Below are 22,877 nucleotides of genomic sequence, written 5' to 3' on the forward strand. Positions count from 1 at the left end.
AAGCACTTTCAAAGACTAGAGAGACCGCATATATGAGGGTGAACTGATGGCATCACTAGCAGAATCATATTAAAAATGAAGATATTAGAAAGGAACTTGATCATCCAAGAATGTGAAAGCAGAGCTGATCTAAGGTGGTATTGTCATTTAAAATAGAATAGGTGAAGAAAGATTAGATTAAAAAAATGGGTGTTTGATGCCAAGATAGCAGGAAAGAGACCCAGAGGATGGCCAAGGTCTATGTAGATTGATTCAGTCAGAAGTGCCTTAGAAGCACAAAATGTTAGATACAACAATTATTGGAGTGCTAACAAGTAATAGAATAATTTGGAGGAAAATTGTGGCTCTTAGATTAATAATAATGTAAACATAATCATGTAGTGCTGTCATAGTGGCCTGAACACCCATTGAGGGTACATATCAGGAAATTGATGATGATGAAGAGGTATGCTTGGTATCACAAGACTGGATCTCAAAAGAAGGCATGGATAAGAAATCAAACCCAAGTCTCTGACATCATAGAAAGTGTGAAACATTTGAGGTGGCAATGGGGCAGGCACATTGCTAAAAGACAAGATTAATAATGGACAAAAGAAATACTGGATTGGATTCTGCTGGAGAAAAAATAACCATGATGCCAACCAAAATTACTCTGGATTTATGATATCATCAGATGTGCAGGAGTACATGCAGAAGAAAAGTCTTTGATGGACACTTTTGGATCCATCTTGGAAAGAACTTCATCCAGCAGTAGATTGACGATGATGATGTCTTAGATGATGTTGATTTATGTTAATATGTTTTCACTGGTGGTTTGCCAGTGTTTTATTTTAGATTAAAAACTATATAAATATTTTTAAAAATGAACAGAATTGGAGGAAATGATAAGATTTTTTCCTGAATATCATCTTTTTGTGTTAGACTCAGTGGCCTGTCATGGCCAAGTAACTTAGCTTATTAGAAAGCTGATAGTGTTAATGGTAGGATGGTTAATGTTACCTGCATTGTGGCTGTAAATTGCTTGTATTCTTCTGGCTGTTTTGGGGATGAAATATCCAAGATTCAGGAAAGAAAACCCCCTGCCACATTTGTATGAGACTGGCTAAATCACCTGCAGTTGAAAATCTGTGATAAAGGTTCTTCATGTCCTCCATGGTATTTGAAATCAGGTCTTTCTAGCCAAAGGACTTAGTGTATACTTCCAGACTAAATTAGCATACCACAGAGACTTCATCTTTCCTTCAAGCTGTGTAGATGCTACATTGATCCACTCTTAGTTCCCTCCATGATGGGAAATGTATTTAAGAGATTTTGCTGCTTCCTTAACAGACTTCAGTAAAGTTCAACATACACCCAAAGTGTCATAGCCTAATTAGCATTTTGATAAGTGGTTTCACTTCAATTGGACACTCAGTAATGCATCCTTTTGTAGCCATTTTGAGAAGAATATCTACAGCTTCCCTTTAAGTCCTATGGCTTCTTATAAAACACAAAAATACATTTTAAAATTAAGATTAGGATTTATGAATAATTTGCTGATAAATAAATCCTCTGTTTGTTTATAAAAATAAATCATTGAGGAATAAAAGATACAGGTAGCCATTCAAAAATCCGGCCATCGATAATCTGGTTCCTTCAGATCTCCGGCATGGATTTTTTTTGGAGCTCGTATTTTCAAATTTACCACGTTGCCATGACACTGTTTTCTGTTTATATTTTGATGGTGCTGTAGTCAATAAGCATTGCGATAACTTGCTTATTCCTTCTCATTTTATCATTTATTTGCTGCTGTATAGCCCCATTATGGATTTAGCAAAGAAAAGAGGTGGCGTAAAATGTAAACATCATGCGTTGTCGATCACAGAGAGAGTGGAAGTGCTAAAAAAACTTGATAGCGGCGTGTCTGTGCGAACCATTTGTGAAACATATGACATTGGCTCTTCAACAGTGTATGATATTAAAAAACAGAAAAAAAAACTGTTAAAGTTCTTTTCTGGCAGTGTATCAAAAAAGCAAATGTTTGTAAGGAAGTCAATGACGGAGTGAAAAAGTTCGGAACTGGACCGAGTTCTCATAACCTGGTTTAATTTTTGTGTAAGCGAAGGTGTGGAAATTTCTATTGATTTATTAAAAGAACAAGCCAAAATGTTTAATGAAGAGCTGGGATTGCAACACAAGTGTGAATATTCAGAAGGTTGGCTGCATTATTTCAAGCCGCGACATGGCTTACAGTTTTGTGCGGTGTGTGGGGAAAACGTTCAACAGACAAAGATGCGGCTAATGTATATGTGGATGAATTTGCAAAGTTAGTTAGTGATGAACATTAAGTCCTGAACAAGTGTACAATGCTGATGAGACTGCCTTGTTTTGGAGATGTACGCCAAAAAGAACTCTAACAACTGAGGATGCAGAATCGCCATCGGGGTTTAAAGCTTCAAAGGATCACGTCACAGTAATGTGCTGCTCTAATGCTGCGGGTACCCATAGATGTAAGTTGCTCGTTATTGGAAAAAGTTTACATCCGAGGGCCTTCAAGAGTATGACACAGTTTCTTGTCCATTACTGTGCCAACAAGAAGGGTTCGGTTACCACTGATATTACGTTGGATTGGTTTCAAAACTGCTTTGTTCCTGAGGCTAGGGCTCACTGTAACTCGGTTGGATTAGACCCTAATTGCAAGATACTTCTTATTTTAGACAATTGTTCAGCACGTCCAAAAGCCGATCTTCTAGTGAAAGATAATGTTTTTGTTGTCTACCTCCCACCCAACTGCACATTACTAATTCAACCACAGGACAATGGTATTATGCGTCCTATGAAGTGTAAGTATCGATCCCTGTTAATGAGGGGCCTAGTGAGTTCAGTTAATTCTGGCACCCCAGTACAGAAGTTCATAAAAGAATTCAACATTAAGGATGCAGTGTACTGTGTTGCCAATGCGTGGAAGTCTGTGAAAACATCAACACTGAAAAATGGATAGCATAAATTGTGGCCAAGTTTAATGTTTACTTCTCATTCTAATGAAGACACTAAAAATAATATTGCAGGGTTTAGGGTTCCCAAAGAAAAGCAGCTTATACAGGAACTTCTTGCTTATGTTAAAGATATAACTAATCCTGATGAGTTACATCTTTAACATAAGCTCCAAGGAGCTTTCATCAAGGATAAATGAAGATGTTTTAATGGAATGGATGAATGTCGATGATAATGTGCCTACAATTCATCATTACACTGATTCTGAAAATTATAGATATGGTTAAAAGTCTGGAGAGAAATGCCTCTACAGGTAGTGATGAAGATGAAAGCAGTGACGAAAATGAGGATGATGTGAGAGAAAGAATCTTCATTGACAGGTTAATTACATTGACAACTGAACTGCTGGCTGGACTAGAGCAACGAAGTTTTGTAAGTGAACAAGAAATCATGAATGTTTACTTGCTCCAAGATAAACTTATTAGAGAAAGACTCAAATATATGAAGCAGCAGACACTGCACGATATATTCAAGAAAATAGCTGGGAAGCAGGAAGAAGAAGCAGTGGTGTCACACTTGATAATCCACTGCCATTAACTTCAAGTCAACCAGATGTGCTGTCATCACCACCATCAACATTTTATTAATTAAAATTCTGTAGAACCATTATATTAAGTTGGTAACATTAAAATTTCATAAGCTTTTCATTTCGTGTTTAATTTTCTTTCTTTAAAGGACTATACAGGTAATCATTTTCTGTTAAAAATATACAGCATATATAACCATCCGAAATCGGCACCCTTCAGGTCCAGAGGTTGCCAGGTTTTTGAATACCTACCTGTACCAATGTTTTTTATTCTACAAAGGGAGTAGATGGCACTCTTTCATCTTAACTAATGTTAGGAAATAAGTAGGCAGTTTTGTCTCAACCCTCCCATGATCAGTGTCTTTTGAGTTCATGGTTCTTGATGATTTTGTGCATCTGGAATTGAGAGTATATGAGAGACAACTATCACCATATCATATTCCCAAATCCTGATTGGTATATTAATTTCTGAAATACTTTAAGGACTGTGGTTGATTTTTATCAGTTGTAGAGTTGAAAACCCAAGTTTCTGTAAGGGGAAAAAAAAATTGCATGCCAGTGCTAAAGATATTGGCCAACTAGAATCAGCTGAAGTAAATGGCTTAGGAAATTTCCTGTAGTCATTGACCAGAATCAAATATATAATGGTCTTTCTTTTGGCAGTCATTTATCATAATGGATGCTGAAGTATTAACATAAGGATACACAGATATCTAATTTGTTTATTCCATACAGAATAAAAATATGAACACTTACGAGGGTGGTCTGAAAAGTTCTCAACCATAGATGGGAACACTATTGGCAAGATTTTTTTTTCTATACATCTGTCATAAGCATCCATGTGAAATTGCAAGTCATTCTATCAAGTAGTTTATTTTATACAGCTGTGTGAAGCAAAAATGTTGTCTATATCCCTTGATATGGATAAAATTGAGTATCGTGTGGTTAGAAAATTCTTTGTAAAAGAAGGTTTAACGTCAAAAGAAATTCATTCGAAGTTCATAAAAGTTTATGGGCATTCTTCTCCTTCATTTTCAACAATTAAGAAATGGGCTGCTGATTTTAAACGTGGCATTACCAGCCCTGAAGATGATCCACATGAAGGACGTCCAAAAAGTGTAACAACACCAGAAATCATTGATCAAGTGCATGATATGGTATTGGATGACTGGCGAATCAAAGTGTGTGAAATTGTTGAGATTATAGGCATTTCAAAGAATGTGTACAATATATTTTGCATGAAGAATTGTAAATGAAAAAGTTTTGCACAAGATGGGTGCCATGCTTGCTCACAGAAGATCAAAAATGCACTCGCATGAAAATCTCTGAACAGTGCTTGGGGCGTTTTAACAAGAAAAACTGATTTTGTGCATCAATTTATTAATATGAATGAGACTTGGATTCACCATTACACACCAGAATCCAAACAGCAGCCAACAGTGGGCAGAAGCCAGTTGTTCAGCCCCAAAGAAGACAAAGTCAGTTTCATCAGCAGGAAAGGGTCATGGCATCTGTGTTTTGGGATGCTAAAGGCATTTTATTTATTAATTATCTTGAAAAGGATAAAATAATAACCTGGGAATATTATTCTTTTAACCAGACTAGACGAAGAAATTCGTGAGAAAAGACCTGGTTTTGCAGAAGAAAAAAAAATCATCTTTCCTCAGGACAATGCACCTGCCCACAAAGGTGTTTTGGCAATGGGAAAATTAAGGGATCTGTATTATGAATTGTTGGAACATCCACCCTATTCCCCAGATTTGGCTCCCTCTGACTTCTATCTCTTCCCAAAACTAAAACTCTTCCTCACTGGTCAGCGTTTGTCTTTGAATCAAGAGGTGATTGCAGTTGTAGAGGGGTATTTTGGAGATCTTACTGAGAACCACTACAGGGACGGGATAATGGCACTGAAGCGTCGATGGAATAAATGTATTAGTTTTAAGGGAGATCATGTTGAAAATGGTACTTTAATTGACAGGTGAACAATAGATGCAAGCAGTTTAAGGTTCTGTGGCATGTCTTGTTTGAATGATCATATTTAGTAGGAATACTACGATAAAAGAGTCAATCAACTGTAATACTGGAACTTGAAAACTAATAGTTATTAACCAAGTTTTTTGCATTTGGTTTAATCAGAAATCATTCCGGTTTTTCAGAGTTCAAAAAGGGTAAAATGTAATGGAGGCTGCCAATAAAAAAAATAAATAAATAAATAAACGCTTAGAAGCAGAGGAAAGAGTACTGTAAAAAGAATCAGATGTGATAAGGACGACATGAAAATGGAAGATAAAACATTCTAGATGTTTGGAATAATTGCAACAAGAAGTGACAACAATAGGAGAAAATATTCAAGAAAAATGAAATCAGGAGTGCATATCAGTATTTGAGATATAAAAAGCCGTTATAAACGAGAAATATGAAAGGCATTTGGAATAGATGACACTTGAATGGAAATGCTGAAATGTGTAAGTATAATAGTTTTACATTGGCTTCACTAATGCATAGTTCAGAATCCTGGTTAAAAGGTTGAATATTGAATGACTGAAGTAAAGCTCTGATAGTAGCTATTTGTAAAAAAGGACAGTAAAACTTGAATGTGAGAATTACAGAGGAATTTCCCTACTGAATGTGCTAGGTAAGATTATGTAAGACAAATAGTTGAGAAATCATGGAAAGGCATATAACAAGGTGCCAAGAGAAAAACTTGAAAATGCTACATGTACATATAATGCAGCCGCCTGGTTGCGTATTGCCAAAGGCGTCACTGATTCAGAGCAGTAAAGAAATCAGTTGCTCTGAGTAGCCCACGCATTTGTATGTGCTATAGTTACACATAACGTAACAAAACCGTCATCAGTTCAGACACAATCGATTTATTTTTGTTTCTTTTTAACACTACGATTCAAAGATAAACTATTTAATTAATTTTTGCATTAGGTGTATTATTTTCAATATTCTCTGCTAAACAATGTTTTCTTTTCTCTTTCTTTGTTGGTCTACCAGACAGAATTCGTTGTTGCGTTTTTGAAATTCCATAGATTTATTTTTGTTTCTTTTTAACCAACCTAACCTATGGAATTTCAAAAACGTGACGACGAATTCAGTCTGGTAGGCCAACAAAGAAAGAGAAAAGAAAACATTGTTTAGCAGAGATTATTGAAAATAATAGACCTAATGCAAAAATTCATTAAATAGTTTATTTTATTATTTATATGTACAAAGTATCTTAATAATTTTTTATAAATTTTGTATCTTTGAATCGTAGTGTTAAAAAGAAACAAAAATAAATCTAGTGTCTGAACTGATGACGGTTTTGTTACGTTATGCGTAACTATAGCTACTCAGAGCAACTGATTTCTTTACTGGTCTGAATCAGGTGACGCCTTTGGCAATACGCGGCCGAGTGGTTAACGTATTCGCTTTCCAGCCAAGAGGCTACGGGTTCGAATCCCACGTAGGCATGAATGTTTGTGACACTCTCCCAATATGGACTGAGTCACCATGGGAGTAGTAGACCTAAAACCTCCTGCAATGGGAGAGGCCTTCAACCCTGCAGTGGGTCATTTTTTTTTTTCTTCTTTCACATGGAATGCTATACAGAGCAATATTATAGTCTCTATTTCAGTTGTATGCAGTTAGAACTGAAGGAAGTATAGGAAAACAGTTTGATGTAAAATCGAGTATAAGACAATGGGATACACTCCATCATTATTCGTCATCTATTCGGATCACATTATGAAGGAAAGTGGCATTAAACCTAATATTAAAATCAAAGATATCAAACTTAGCTTTTTGTTTTATGCAGATAACTAAATCCAGTACACGTCTACAGGAATCCTTCGCTAAATTGAATGACTACTGTAACAAATTTGTCTTGAAAGCAGCAATAAAAAGACAAAGATTATGAAAATAGATGGGAACACTGAAAACATCAACTGTATTCTAGATGGAGAACCTATAGAACAAGTAAAACATTTCAACCATTTTAGACAGTTTTTAATGAAGATAGCAAATTAAATTTTGAAATAGAACAACAGAATTCACAAAGCTGGTATGGTAGGGAGTTAACTGAATATTTATATGTAATAAGAAAGAAATTAGGCAAACACTAAAATGACTATACACAAGTCTGCTCAAACTAGTTTCTTCTTTTATATCTGAGAACTGAATTAGAAATGAAACAGGAAAAGACTAGAGACCACAGATATGACATTTCTGAGTGAAAATTAGGGGAGTGAACAGATGGCATCATATTAAAAGTGAGGATATTAGGAAGGAACTTAGCATTTGGGAATGTGCAAAACTTAGTTGTATGGTCACTTAAGATGAGAGAGGGAAGGGTAGCAAAACAAGTGTTTAATGCCAAGATGGCAGGAAAACCAAGAGTTAGATGGCTTGATGTAGTAAAAGGTTTTTCAAAAGACCAAAATATCTGACAACAGGTGTCAGATATTTTGAGATTCATTTAGAGAAAAGTTGTCAAAATAAAATCAGTAATAATGTAGACTTTGTGGAGTACTATCATAATATCCTTTTATGCTCCCCATGAGGATATATTCAAGAATTTGATGCTGGTGATTATGAAAGTTTAATTATTTAAGTTAAGGGATATTGCATCCCATATTGTTTCTTAGCCGAATAAGAAACTCAAAGAGTTTCATGCCGAATATAGAAACTATATAAAGTTCGGCGATTCCAAGCGTAAGCAAATACCTGGATAGCAGCACCTGACCCATTTGGTAGTGCAAACTGAGGCAACTCATAGAAAGGATGGAGCAAGCTCCAATCACTATTCTTGGTATTTACCCATAATGTGAACTTAGCTCCTAGGAGCTGTATTACTGTTCTACATTATGAGAGGTCACTACACTATCCAGACTGGTTTCAACCTTTATTGAGGTCTCATCAGTGAGTAGATAGACCTAGTTAATACCAAGTTTGTAGCAAACAGAACTTGCATCTCTTCTATGAGAATTGCCAAGAAGGTGTCCTAATAAATTACTAATTATATGAAGAGCCAAAGGCTTCAATTCGGCGACATGAACTTATTTAAGTTAAGGGATATTGCATCCCATATTGTTTCTTAGCTGAATAAGAAACCTAAAGAGTTTCATGCCGAATATAGAAACTATATATAAAGTTTGTCGATTCCAAGCGTAAGCAAATACCTGGATAGTAGCACCTGACCCATTTGGTAGTGCAAACTGAGGCAACTCATAGAAAGGGTGGAGCAAGCTCTGATCACTATTCTTGGTATTTACCCATAATGTGAACTTAGCTCCTAGGAGCTGTATTACTGTTCTACATTATGAGAGAAGGTCACTACCCAGACCGGTTTCAACCTTTATTGAGGTCTCATCAGTGAGTAGGTAGACCTAGTTAATACCAAGTTTGTAGCAAACAGAACTTACATCCCTTCTATGAGAATTGTGCTAAAACTTCTACCAAATGGGTCAGGTGCTGCTATCCAGATATTTGCTTATGCTTGGAATTGCTGAACTTTATATAGTTTCTATATTCGGCATGAAACTCTTTGAGTTTCTTATTCGGCTAAGAAACAATATGGGATGCAATATCCCTTAACTTAAATAAGTTCATGTCGCCGAATTGAAGTCTTTGGCTCTTCATATAATTAGTAATATGGACTTTTTTTCCCTCCCCTTAGCTAATAAGAAATTTAACATGATGAGTGAATAATCTAGCTGATTGGATATTCCTTTTCTGGATGCAGTCCTCATTAGTCATATTCAGCTATATCAAATTTGATATACTTCTTGCATTTTTGTTACATATCAGTGTAATTTATGTATGCACTTATATTATGGTATTGATTTATTTTAGGCATGGAGAAAGAAAGCAAAGAAAGCTGCAAATAAAGGCTCTTCCATTATCAGTACAGGACAGTTATATGATCATGCCAGTAAACTTTTGCCAAGATCATCTTCATCCACCTTAAAAATAGGTGATGATAGTAAAGGTTCTCCAGAAAGTTTAAAAACAGTGGTAGGCACCACACCTATTGATGTTGCTGCACATTTGAAACTATTAGGAGAATCTCTTAGCATTATAGGACAAAGACTAACAGAACATGAGGTAATTCATATGTTACAAGTTTTTTTTGTGTGTGAGATTTATAACTATATGTAGTTATGGAATCTAGCGACAGAATATATGGTATGGCTCAAAAAAAAAAAGTACTTAACTTTGACATCTCTTCAGTACACATGCTATGAGATATGCCGTTTGACTGCATGTACATTAATGAAAGAGCATGTTTAGAGTCTCTGCCAGCTGTAGCAATAGTGTTGTTGCCTTTAGAAGAAAAGAAGTTTATTGTTGTGCATTATTTTCATTCATATGGAGTTGATAGAACAAATGGTCCAAGCCTATGAGATGTTTGTAGGCTTGAACCATATTCATATTCCAACAGGGCAGAGCAACCTATCACACATCACATGGTTCTAAAGCCTATTTATCAGACCCACTTCGCTCAGGAGGCTCAATTGGAGGTTCACAAGAATTCCCATACCCTTCACTTTCTCCTGATTTCACATCACTTGATACTGTCATTTGAGTTATGTTGAAGGAATGGGTATTCCATAATGACCTGCCTTCAAACCTTGATGAATTAAGGGATAAAATTACACAATATGTCCAGCAGATGTCCTAACTCTCATTCTACAAGATGACAGAGAACCTTTGCATGTGCTGAGAAACCTGTCTTGAAAGACAAGATGCCTATCTCAAGCACGTAATCTACCATCATTAATGCTTTATTTAACCAAGATTCTACCAATAGTTGTGGATGTACATTATGATCATGTGTAAACATGCATTTCTTTGTTAATAAATCCATTACTCCATAACATATATTGTTGATAACTAATATTTAAGGAATTGACAGCGTATACTAGAAATATAGATTAAATAAACTTTAATATATACTTTCCGATATTTTGGCGAACGTCACGTTGCCATCTTCTTGGGAACTTACAATAAAGACACGTGCACACAAGTACTAATAACAGCAAATGAGACTGAGGCTAGGAAGCTAGCGTTTTCCTAAAGTCCTGATGGTGCCCCCTGGCAGGCTGTATTGGTAGTTCTTGGCCGTTGGGCTGAAGTTCTTCTGATAAAAGTTTCCCAAATTTGGGGAAGTTTTATGCATCCAAATTTGTTGAGGTTTGGCATGTTTGGCCAATCAAATTCACCCTGGAAAAAGAGGAAAACAATAACCTCCCCTTCCTAGACACACTAGTCACCTGCCAACCTGATGGAACCTTGGTTTTCTCAGTTTATAGAAAACCCACCCATACAGGCAGATACATTCACCAACAATCCCCCCCCCCCCCTCACAACAATATGGAGTTATTAAAACATTATTCAACAGGGCAAAAATAATCTGTTCTAATGATCAAGCCCTAACCACTGAACTAAATCACATCCGTGACACTTTCTCAGCCAACGGCTACCCCCCTCCAAAAAATCCAAAAAATACTTAACCCAGTTATCCACAACCTACCACTCCCTCCCCTTCACAAAAAAGATTACTCTAAATCCATCACTATTCCCTACATCAGAGGCACCTCGGAAAAAATCAATAAAATCTTAAAAAAACATGACCTGACCACATGTTACAGACCACATAGAAAACTGGCATCCCTTATCCGCTCCACCAAAGACCAACCACTTCCCCTAGACCTACCTGGTGTATACCAGATCCCTTACAGCTGTAAACTGTCCTACTTTGGCCAAACAGGCAGGACAGCAAATATCAGAATCTCAGAACACAAGGATTACATCCGATTTCACCAGTACAGCCACTCTGGGCTTGCAGACCACGCTCTGGATACTCGCCACAGAATAAGATGGAAGAAAGCCACAGTAATACACCGCAGCAAGTTCAAGTATGAAAGACTATTCATGGAATCAGCCTCGGCCCTTAGGAACATGCCAAACCTCAACAAATTTGGATGCATAAAACTGCCCCAAATTTGGGAAACTTTTATCAGAAGAACTTCAGCCCAACGGCCAAGAACTACCAATACAGCCCGCCAGGGGGAACCATCAGGACTTTAGGAAAACGCTAGCTTCCTAGCCTCAGTCTCATTTGCTGTTATTAGTACTTGTGTGCACGTGTCTTTATTGTAAGTTCCCAAGAAGATGGCAACGTGACGTTCGCCGAAATATCGGAAAGTATATATTAAAGTTTATTTAATCTATATTTCTAGTATACGCTGTCAATTCCTTAAATATTAGTTATCATGTTTAACCAGCGTATAAGCCTCTCAACAAGAATAACATATATTGTTGTTATTCAGTAGTTTTTTTTCACTATACTGTACCATAAGACAAAAGTTCTGGTGATGATTTTCTCAACTGAAAACCATTTTTACTTATAAAATTAATACTATAGTCTTGAACAAAAAGTACAGTAGATGTATTCTACAGAGAACACACTATAACAGAATGATATGCTATAATGAAATATCGAAAAATCTTAGCTTAAGTCTCATAGAACCAATGCTATTTTAAACTTACAAATAGTAAAATCAAAATTGAATTTCCTATCTAATGGCATTACAATCAATAGATAGAGGAAAAATGGTTGGAAATCATCTATTGACAAACAGAACAATTTTTATGTATGGTAGGGAACCATACCATAAATAAGTACAGTGGTGTCCCCTCCCCTCCCCCATCTGTGGGGGTATGTTCCAAGATCCCCAGTGGATACCTGAAACCGCAGATAGTACCAAACCCTAAGTACCAAACCCTATACATACATACCTATGTATAGGATTCAGTATTTTTGGTAGAGTTTAATTTATAAATTAAGCACAGTAAGAGATTAACAACAATAATTAATAATAAAATAGAACAATTATAACAATATACTGTAATAAAAGTTATATGAATGGAATCTTAGCAACTTCGGCATAAGATTTTTTTTTCTTTCCTTCTGAAGTTGAGAACTTTCATCTTTTCACTTAAAGGAAGTACTTTATGGCATATTCAAATTGCCAGCATCACTACTCTTGTGCTTTTGGCCATTATTAAGTAAAATATGTTTTTGAAGTTTTTTCTCACTTGGTTAGACTATAATAAATTTAGTTTAATCCTTTATCCAAGTGTAAGTAAACAAAGTTTGTGCCTGAAGTATCTTCAGGACTGAGGCAATTCGTGGTAAAGGTGGACCAAGCTCTCATCAATCTTAGTATCTCCCATAATGCAAAGTGCATCTCCTTGCAGACATGTAGAATGCTATGCATTAAGGGAAGGGCCACTACTCAGGCTGGTTTCGACCTTCAGTGGGAGCCAGACCCAGCAGTGATGATACTAAGGCAGAAGCAATGGAGAAATTATATTTACCTATATGAGTTGCCAAAATGTGTCTCAACCTTATTAAATTACTCTGGATTTAGTGAAAGATGCTGGAAGTTTCTTCCCACTTGGTTAGACTATAATAAATTTAGTTTAATCCTTTATCCAAGTGTAAGCAAACAAAATTTGCTGCTGAAGTATCTTCAGGACTGAGGTAACTTGTGGTAAAGGTGGACCAAGCTCTCATCACTCCTAGTCTTAGTATCTCCCATAAGTTTTTTGGCAACTCATATAGGTAAATATGAGCATTATGGGAGATACTAGGAGTGATGAGAGCTTGGTTCACCTCTACCACAAGTTACCTCAGTCTTGAAGATATTTCAGGCACAAACTTTGTTTGCTTACACTTGGATAAAGGATTAAACTAAATTTATTATTATGTAAAATAAGGGTTACTTGAACACATGCACTGCAATACTGTGACAGTCAATCTGATAACTACTAAGTGACAAATGGGCAGGTAGCATATACAGTACAGTGCGGATATGCTGACAAAGGGATGATTCACATCTCGGGCAGGGACTCTGGGGACTATTTAAAAGCATTCAACACTTTTTAAGTGGTGCTATAAACATCCAATGGATGACAGTGTAAAGATAAAAGAGAGTTATCCAGACCGACATAGTTCCATACAGAAGAAGTTATAAAACTTCTGTAAAAAAATCCATTCTAGAATTTTTAACTTGAAGAGGCCTTGACCAAAGTGTTTGCCATCATAGCTCTCCCTCAATCAGGATATCAACAAATTAACCTCTGCTATCACCTCTTCTTGTTGGATTAAGCAAAGAAATGTAATTTTTTTTTTATTTGTTAATGTTTTTTGTGCATTAATGTAACTTTTTTATTGAAAATTTGTATTATATAATGTAAAAAAACAAACTAGATTTAAAATTTTAATGAAGGATATATAGCAGATGCAGATATATATAGTTTATGTCCTCCTTCCCCTTGTGAGCTATTGCTTTTTCATACTATTCAAATTCAGATCATTCACAGATTTTTGTAATGGTTTCTAGAAAAAATCCCCAACTATACAGATATCCTTTGCTTAATGTGGCAAAATTAATTGCAACAATCCCTTGATATACGCGGCAAGAGTTTTGATTAACATGCTTTTAACCCTGCGGAGCTCGCAGCTGATCTGGCAAATACATTCAAAATGTTTAATACAAATATTCTTACATAATTTAATTACATTACAGCTTGGGGGTCATGAGTAGCTGTGCATTCATATGTGCTATTCTGCACTATTTTTTGCTGTCAGTTTGGTTTGACAGTAAATTGTATCTGAGAGAGAGATACCGCGAACTCCGATGTCAGTATAGTATAGTTAATTTTTTTTTTTAGTCTTTGTTCAATAATTTCTAGATTGTAACTGAAAATAAATAAATAAACCATCATGTATTACTGAAATAGAGAGCCAAAGGCTTATTTATCATACATGTCTTTTACATTATGGAAAATACTAAGGAAAGTGATCTAGAGCTTATCCACCTTTACTAAGAGTTGCCCATAAGGTTGCTTATGCTTGCATCCGCTGAAACATTTAGTTTCTATATATTCGGCAATGAAATAATGTTGGATTCAATATCCACTTAATTTGTACCATCACGTATTTTTGCAGTGTTTTTCCTTTGTTTTATTGCTTGTTTGTCAAGGTCAGGAGAGTCATTTTGCTTGTTATCGTAGAATTTATGCTGATAAGAAAAAAACTAAAACTGTTCAAACGGCTCTTGATAACTTCTTTTGATAAAAAAAAAATTGCAGTAAATAATGTAGGTTCAAGTATTTATTAAACATTTACTTTGCATTCATTTTTTATCTTTCCTAAAAGAGTACCATATAAAATGACTTATTAATACAGTAATCGATTATGGACGAATTCTAATTTTTACCATTGATTATTAGATTTGATATACGCGGTAATAACATTGAGGGATACCTGTATTTGATTATCTGATACTTTTATAGTTCATATATAAATTATGATGTATTATGTTTTTTTAAATGAATGGTTCATTATTTTATTTCAGGGTCAGATAGCTGTATCAGGAAGTTTATCTGTGTTGTTGGATTCGACATTATGTGCCTTAGGTCCTCTTTTATGCTTAACTTCTGCAGTTGATGAACTAAATGGGTGCTCTCAAGATACACTGAGTCATATTTTAGATCACATTGCATATATAATGCCAGGACTCTAAAGTTTATCTTGTTTGTATGGAAAGTTTTCATGATGCAGTCATTAATACTAGAAAAGTTCCATGCTGCAAAAATTTGTGTAAAGCGTAGGCATTGGTAATATATTTTCACTTGAGTGATCAAGCCTAGGTAACAGAACCTCCTTGAATGAACTGTAATGTGCAACAAATGATATGATAAAATAGGAATTTTAATGTTTATCAGTATTGATTTTAATAATTAGCTTTAGTTGATTAATGTAAGTGTAGAAATCTTTAAATTGCCACGTACAGTGAACTATTTTGCAAATTTTTCATAGAAGAGTTGCAGATTTCCCATTGTCTGTTTAAAAAAAAAATGTTCAGGAGATAATATCCTTGCAGAAACATCATTCAAATAACCATTCAAGATGTTGCAGACCAACATGCAACATCTCTTGGGACAATACTAGTTACACTGCCATCCTGCAAAACATTGATATTACTCCTCTGGAAAAGTTTAGAGTGTGATAACCATAAGAAGAATAATTCATACATAAGGATGGTAATATTGTCTCAACAGTACCACCATCATTACTTAATTGGCTTTTAAAATTAACTACTTATATCTTCACATTATTGTGGTGAGGAGCTTGCATGTACTAATGGTCCTGAGAGCTATGCTGGAAGGATAACTACCAGTAGGGCCAACTTAGACAGGCCAAGGGAGAGGTGCCATACTAAGATATATATATACACACTGATCCTCCAAGGTATGGGTTGAGCAAGAGGCTGGTAACCTCTTGTGAAGGGGGAAGAAAAAAAACTCAGAAGATAAAAACAGGACAGATTTACTGGGAACAGCAAGAAAAAGAGCAATTTGGAATAATGGATATATCAAAAGTTGCCACTTGGAATGTTAAGGGCTCAGCTAGAAACAGAAAACTCAACAAGCAGTTTAAAGAGAAAAAAGAAATATAGCAGTATTAACTGAAACTAATAAAAAATTAGAGAACTGTACAAATGCCAGATTATGTAACGATATATATATATCTCAATTATATAGTAGTTTAGAGCAGAACAAAAGAGCAAACTGTGGTGTAACTATAATGAAGACCAGAATTAAGAGTCTTGTTAATGAAAGATATATCTCAATTATATATACGAGGTGTGGCTATTAAATAACAAGACTGGTTGCAAAAATGGTTTATTATTATTACATTATTACAATTGTACAACTTAATTGTTATCCCCTTCAACATACTCCCCTCCTGCATTTATACACCGCTGCATACAAATTCCACTGTTGTAAGTAGCAAGTCATCAGGTGTTATCTGCTTGAGTAGCACTGCCGTTTTCTCCTTTACTTCATCCACTGACTGAAAATGGTTGCCCTTCAATGCGGATTTCAACTTTGGTAAAAGTTGCATGGACCTAAGTCTGGTGAGTAAAGTGGCTGGTCCAACACTGGGATCTTACCAGCCAGATACTGCTTTACAGACAGTGCACTGTGGCTCTAATGAAGAATCCAAGCGTTATTCTTCCACAGATCAGGTCTCTTCTTCCTCACTCGTTCTCTCAGCTTGGCCAGAACCTCCTCAAGGTAATAATGTTGGTTAACTGTCTGATCCTCTGGTACCCATTCAACCATTACCATGGTATTGATATAAATAAAAAATTAAATTAAAAAAAAATAATAAATAAAAAAAAAAAAAATAAATAAATAAAAAATTAAATTAAAAAAAAAAACATGATCAGCATTGCCTTCAGTTTTTACTTGCTCATTTTTTTTTTTTTTTTTTTTCCATTGGTGATGTGGGAGTTTTCCAGTACACTGATTGTCTCTGGATCGTACTGGAAAATCCACGTCTCATCACATGTGATGATCTTCTCCTGCAAGTCCAGCTCCACTGTTCCATGATGTCAGTGCAAATTTGTTTCCGGACTTCTTTCTGCTCCTGATATAAGTTTTTGGGAACTATTTCGGCGCAGACTTTTTTTGTTCATGTTCAATTGCTTGTGCAAAATCTCTCATACAGTCTCCTTATCAATGTACACCATGTCTGCTATCATCTGAATGCTTAATCAGAAATCACTGCGGGCAATTTAATTTTCGCACCATTTTGTTCAGTTGCTGCCGTGACAGGGCAACCCAGTCGTTCGTCATTTTTAACGTTTTCTTGACCTTCAGCAAAGCATTTGTACCATTCAAACATTTGCGCATGTGACATTACATTATCAATGTACACCTCTGGCAAGTTTCAAACACTCAGTCGGCAATTTCTTCAATTTCACAACGAATCTGAGATTAATGCGCTGCTCAAGTTTAACATCAGACGTTATTCCTGCAAAGTGACTTCACATGTGTTTCTTTTATAAGTGTCTCCAGACTAACTATGAATGACAGCGAACGATGCTTATCTCGACTGATTCTAGAACCTTCAAGTTCACTCACGGTGCAAGCACATCCCCACTGCTACAAGTACACGATTCGCAGCATACCTTGTCTCATTATTTAATAGCCACACCTCATATAGTGCTTTAAAGCAGAATAAAAGAGCGAACTTGGTGTAACTATAATGAAGACCAGAATTAAGAACCTTTTATTATGGGAACTGAAAATAGGAATATATATCCAGAAGAAGTGAAATATTTTATGAATTAGAAAAGATGAGACATTGTAATAAAAATAATTGCAGATTTGAATGCTAGAGTAAGGAAACCAAAGTATACCACAAGTTTAGGCAAATACAGAAAACATTTAAATCAAAATAAATTGAGAAACTTATTTTATGAATTAAAAATCACAAGCATTTTTCAAAAGCTATAAATATACATGGAGCACCAGAGGACTACTTGAGAGAGAAAACAGTTCGTAGAGGTAATGGTATTATTATGGGCTGCTGCATGGAGTCATTCAACTCACTGAGGTCAGCCCTAAATATATCATGCCAAGCACTATCCAACATTCACAGTCATGGCACCCAACACACCACTCAATCATCACTTTCCAAGCAAAAAAGCTAGCCCTGTGACACTCCTGCTAACTACATCCTTACCTGGTTTTCAAGGATGCCCCCCCCCCCCCCCTAGTTCTCCCACCACCAGTCCTGTTCTAAAAAATTTCCTCAATCTTGTGAAATTTCTTCAGTAATTTGTATGTCTCAATTATATCACCCCTTTTCTGCCTGTCAACCAATTTCTGTAAGCCACAAATCTTCAACCTATCCCCATAAGGCTCATTCTATAGACCCTGTTACCATCACCCACTCACCTCTGGATCTTATCTTCTCCACTTCCTCATCCCCAAGAAACCCAGGTGACTAGATCTGTGAATATATTTAGACTATTTTCTGATCTTACTAGAAATCTGTATCAAAACCATTTGACTCAGTACTGATCTCAAATTCTTGTTTCTTCTGACATAAATGAAGAATGGATGAACATGAGCAGATTAAAAAAAATAAACAAACAGGTTCTTGGGACAAAAATAAAGACCCAAAATTTGAAATGATGGAATAGCAACAGTTATAGAAGAACAACCAAAAGCTTACAAGCTACACTTGTAGAACCAAAATCACTAGAAGCTTACAGAACTAAAAGAAATATTGTAAGAAAAGCTTGCCAATATTTTTGGGAAACATTTATTAGAAATGTTGAAAATAATTTACATGACCATCAAAACATCGCTTATAAATTAAGAAACTTTTGAATAAATCAGAAAGAGAATGTAGAAGAAATTTCAGGAATTTTCTCAAATGAAGAATATTACAAACAACTATAATAAAATCCATCTCTAAATAAAGAAGAAATAGAAGATAAAATGTAAATAATAAAGGAACTGGAAGAAGCTATCAAGAACTATAAGAGCAGAGAAACAAATGGAATCTTACTTTAAAAAGGGTACCCACTTTTAAAGTAAGATTCCTGAGCATGTTAAATAGTTGCTGGATTACCTGCAATATATGCCAAGAATGTAAAAGGCCACTAAAATATCAGCTTTTAAGAAGGGATAGAAGTTTATGTGAAAATTACAGAGGTTTCAGCTTATTAAATACAGTATATAAATTATATAGTATAGTATGCCCACAGCTGTGAGACACTTCTGCACATGTCACAAGAAGGAGAATCCATTCCGATAATAGGGTAATCAATCCATCTTCTGCAACAACAAAAATCAAGTTACTAGTACAGCGACAGACAAGAAAGCACTTGATTTCGCATGTTGGTGACCAATTTGTACATCCTTTTTTTTTCTCCTTCAGCATGAATCGACTATTCTTGGCAAGTCGCCAAGCAAAGCTCTTGCAAGTGTGGGCGTACTATAAGATTTTAAATAAAAGATTTGCTACTATTGCAAGTGCTGGATTTAGGAAGGGTTGAAGTTGCACTGAAACTAATCATAGAAAAAAAGATTACAAATGCAATCATAAATATTAATGAATACATTGCAGAATAAATAGAAACTAATCAGGCATGGAGATGTATTTTAGCATCCACTATATCCTGCCCCCCCTCTTGCTTATTCAAAGCTTTAGAAAAGTTCCATGTTTAGTCTCAAGAGCAAGATTACTGGATTATTCATCCTCACTCCACCCATATGTCAACTAACCAAAAAAAAAAAGTTCATGCAGTTTTCACTGAAATGATGTGGTTTCCAGAGTGTTGTAGTCTTTCCCCTACTTTATTTAATATACATGATCTAATAAGAAAGTGGAACCCTGTAGTAAATCCAGGAATAGACATGAAGCAACATACAACGGCAAACAATGCTTTAGCAGATGATCAAGTAATCATACAAAAATCAGATCTTCAGATGTGTTTGCTATTTACAGCAACTAATAAAATTTACAAATTATATTAAAACTAAAACTGTGGCATTTTGAGGTAAATATCCCATTATTAAAAACCAAATAATGACATAAATATAAATTACACTGTTTTCAAGCAATTCTTCTTCTTCTTCTGCAGCTTCTCCCACTTAAGTGGGGTCACTGTTTGTTATGAGTCTCCTCCACACCTTCCTGTCTTGGGCTGTCACCACATCCAAGTTCTTCATCTTCAAGTCCTCTTCTACCAGCTCCCTCCATCTCTTCTTTGGCCGCCCACGCTTCCGCCTTCCTTGCACATCCATCTGCATGACCCTTCTTCCCACATATGACCAAACCATCTCAACCTTGCCTCCTGTATTTTCGCTCCTAAGTTCGTAACTTTCACTGTTCCCCTGACATAGTTATTTCTCAGATGATCCTTTCTGGTCACACCGCACATCCACCTAAGCATTCTCATCTCTGCTACTTCCATCCTGCTAATGTTATTTTTCCTCAGGGCCACAGTTTCTATAGCATATGTCATAGCTGGCCTCACTACTGTCCTATAAATTTTGCCTTTCAGATTGATCGGCACCCTCTTATCACATAACACTCCAGCCATCTCCCTCCAGTTCCTCCAACCTGCTTGTATCCTGCATCCCACTTCCTTCTCACCTCCTCCATCTTCTTCCACTGTCGAACCTAAGTATCTAAAGTCTCTCACCTTCCTGATGACATTTCCTTCCAGCTCCAGGTCTGTCTCCTGGCCACCGCCCACTGCACAACACATATACTCTGTCTTACTTCTGCTCAGTCTCATACCTCTCTCTTCCAGTACTTTTCTCCATCTTTCCAGTTTAGTTTCCGCTTCTTCTCTTGAATCTACACACAGCAAGATGTCATCTGCATACAACATTGTCCAAGGTGCATCTTCTCTCACCTCCTCTGTTACCACTTCCATCACAATATTAAACAGAAACGGACTTAATGCTGACCCTTGATGCAAGCCAACTGTTACTTGAAAACTTTCTGTCTGTCCCAAACAGGTCCGAACACTTGTCTTCACATTTCTGTACATTTCCTGCACCAACCTGACATATTTCTCCGGCACCTTCTTCTCCCTCAGACACCTCCAGACTTCTTGCCTTGGCACTCTATCGTATGCTTTCTCCAGTTTACTTACTGTTTTCAAGCAATCTGTGGTATTATAAGACAAACAGCAAAACAAGGAAGCAATCAAAATTTTATAGTCATGGTAATATTCAATATCATTTGGTTCAGAAAGGTGGATAGAGAGAGAGAAAAAAAAGATGAAAATATAGAATGCAAGCAGCTGAAATGAAATTTCTTTGTTTAGTCAGAGGTTGTACAAGAATGGACAGAACATGAAATATGGAAGGACTACAAATACAGGTTATTACCTGTATTTAATGATAAAAGAACACCAAAAGAATTAGAGAGAACATGTACAATAAATGGAAGAAGAAAGGCTACCAAAGGAAGTAATAAAAAATTAAACTTAAAAAGGAGATATAGGAAGAGAATGAAAGCATAGTCCTTTATATGCCAAAACAGGCTTTTAGTCTATATCTTGAAAGAACAAAGTTCTTTCAAGATATAGACTAAAATTAGACAGCAAGAAGAGAAATGTTTCCAAATAATGACATAACAAATGGGAAAAAAAATTGCTCCTCCCTTGACAGCAAGCAACATTTGTTTTGATCCTGTTGTGTGTGAATTATAAGAACTCTAAAACAGTAGATTTTTAATCTTATCTACACTGATTTGTGAAATACTAATCAGACATGGTTGCAATACACTATGCTGCAAAGATCTAGAGAACCACATGAAATATGTGAAAAAAAAGTGTCCAGCAGCAATATCAACTGCATATGGTAAAAATCAGGTCTCTCACTCCATGCTATCGACAAGTGTTATAAAGCTAGCTTTGATGGAATCATTATTCACAATGACTTGTGAATAATGTCTGTCACCACTACAAAATGAAGAATATGGTTTCTCAAACCAATATATATATATATATATGTAGCTAGAATAAAATGAATAAATGACAATATCACAAAATGCAAAGTGTGCTAATACTCCCAATAATATGCAAGCTGTAAACTAGAACTTAAGAATTTAACTGTTATTTAAATGTGCAACAACAACCCTTGTATTTATTGTTGTTGTTTTGGTATTTTGTTTTCCTCTATGACATCAAGCAGTAATGTATTATCAGAAGTGTTATTAAAATATATGCTATTTTGTATGTGAAGTTTTTTTTTTTTAAAGGCCTCTTGCATTGTGGAGGCTGTTTTTCTAAATTAACAATAAACTGATTCTGGCTGAAGTATTTTTCAAATCACTGCTGGACTCTGCATTAATTGCAAAGAAGTGATTCCTCTTCTTTGCAATTAATGGTCAATAAATTATAGCTGTAATCATTATCACTGATTGCCCTTTTACAGCCTGAAAATGAAAGCAGGAAGGTTTGAGCATGTTTGATGAACCACTTGTAAAGCAGTCTATACCAGTGGACTGAGCTAAACTGTGAAGTCCTCATTGTTGTAATGCTTGGTTATAAATTAAAACTGCCAGGAAATTATATTCTTGTTTAATACTTTCATCCAAGCAAAGCAAACAAAATTTGTATGTTAAGTGTTTTCATGACGAGGCTACTTGTATATAGAAGCTAATGACTTCACACGAATTGCCTTAGTATCCCATAATGGAAAGCACACATTCTTTCGGGTGTGTAGAATGTTATGCATTATGGAAAGGGCCACTACCCAGACCAGTTTTGACTTTTGAGGTCTCATTAGTAGGAACAAAACTCAGAAGAATACAAAGGTTGAAGCAATGCAGATACTTGTATATGAGATATATATAACTTGCATTACTTCAATCTTGATATGTCTTCTGGGTTGAAAGGCTGAAACCAGTCTGGATAGTGGCCCTTCCTAT

The 22,877-nt window shown here is 35.7% G+C and overlaps 1 protein-coding gene across 3 annotated transcripts in view; it reads left to right on the top strand.

Annotated features, from left to right (window-relative positions):
* LOC150108582 (uncharacterized) overlaps window positions 1-22,180 on the top strand; it is a 97,775-nt gene extending 75,595 nt beyond the window's left edge. For 2 of the 3 annotated variants that reach the window (XM_090390870.1, XM_090390869.1), the window contains exons 7-8: window positions 9,401-9,652; window positions 14,977-22,180. In XM_090390870.1, coding sequence (XP_090246996.1) covers window positions 9,401-9,652; window positions 14,977-15,144 — 420 coding nt within the window. In that variant the 3' untranslated portion in view covers window positions 15,145-22,180. The remainder of the gene's footprint in view (window positions 1-9,400; window positions 9,653-14,976) is intronic. The other variant, XM_090390871.1, reaches the window with a different exon arrangement.
* The last annotated feature ends 697 nt before the right edge of the window (window positions 22,181-22,877 follow it).

The sequence above is a fragment of the Typopeltis vanoorti genome, chromosome 3 (genome assembly GCF_054136105.1).
Source record: "Typopeltis vanoorti isolate ZY-2024b chromosome 3, IOZ_Tvanoo_1.0, whole genome shotgun sequence".
Lineage (NCBI taxonomy): Eukaryota > Metazoa > Arthropoda > Arachnida > Uropygi > Thelyphonidae > Typopeltis > Typopeltis vanoorti.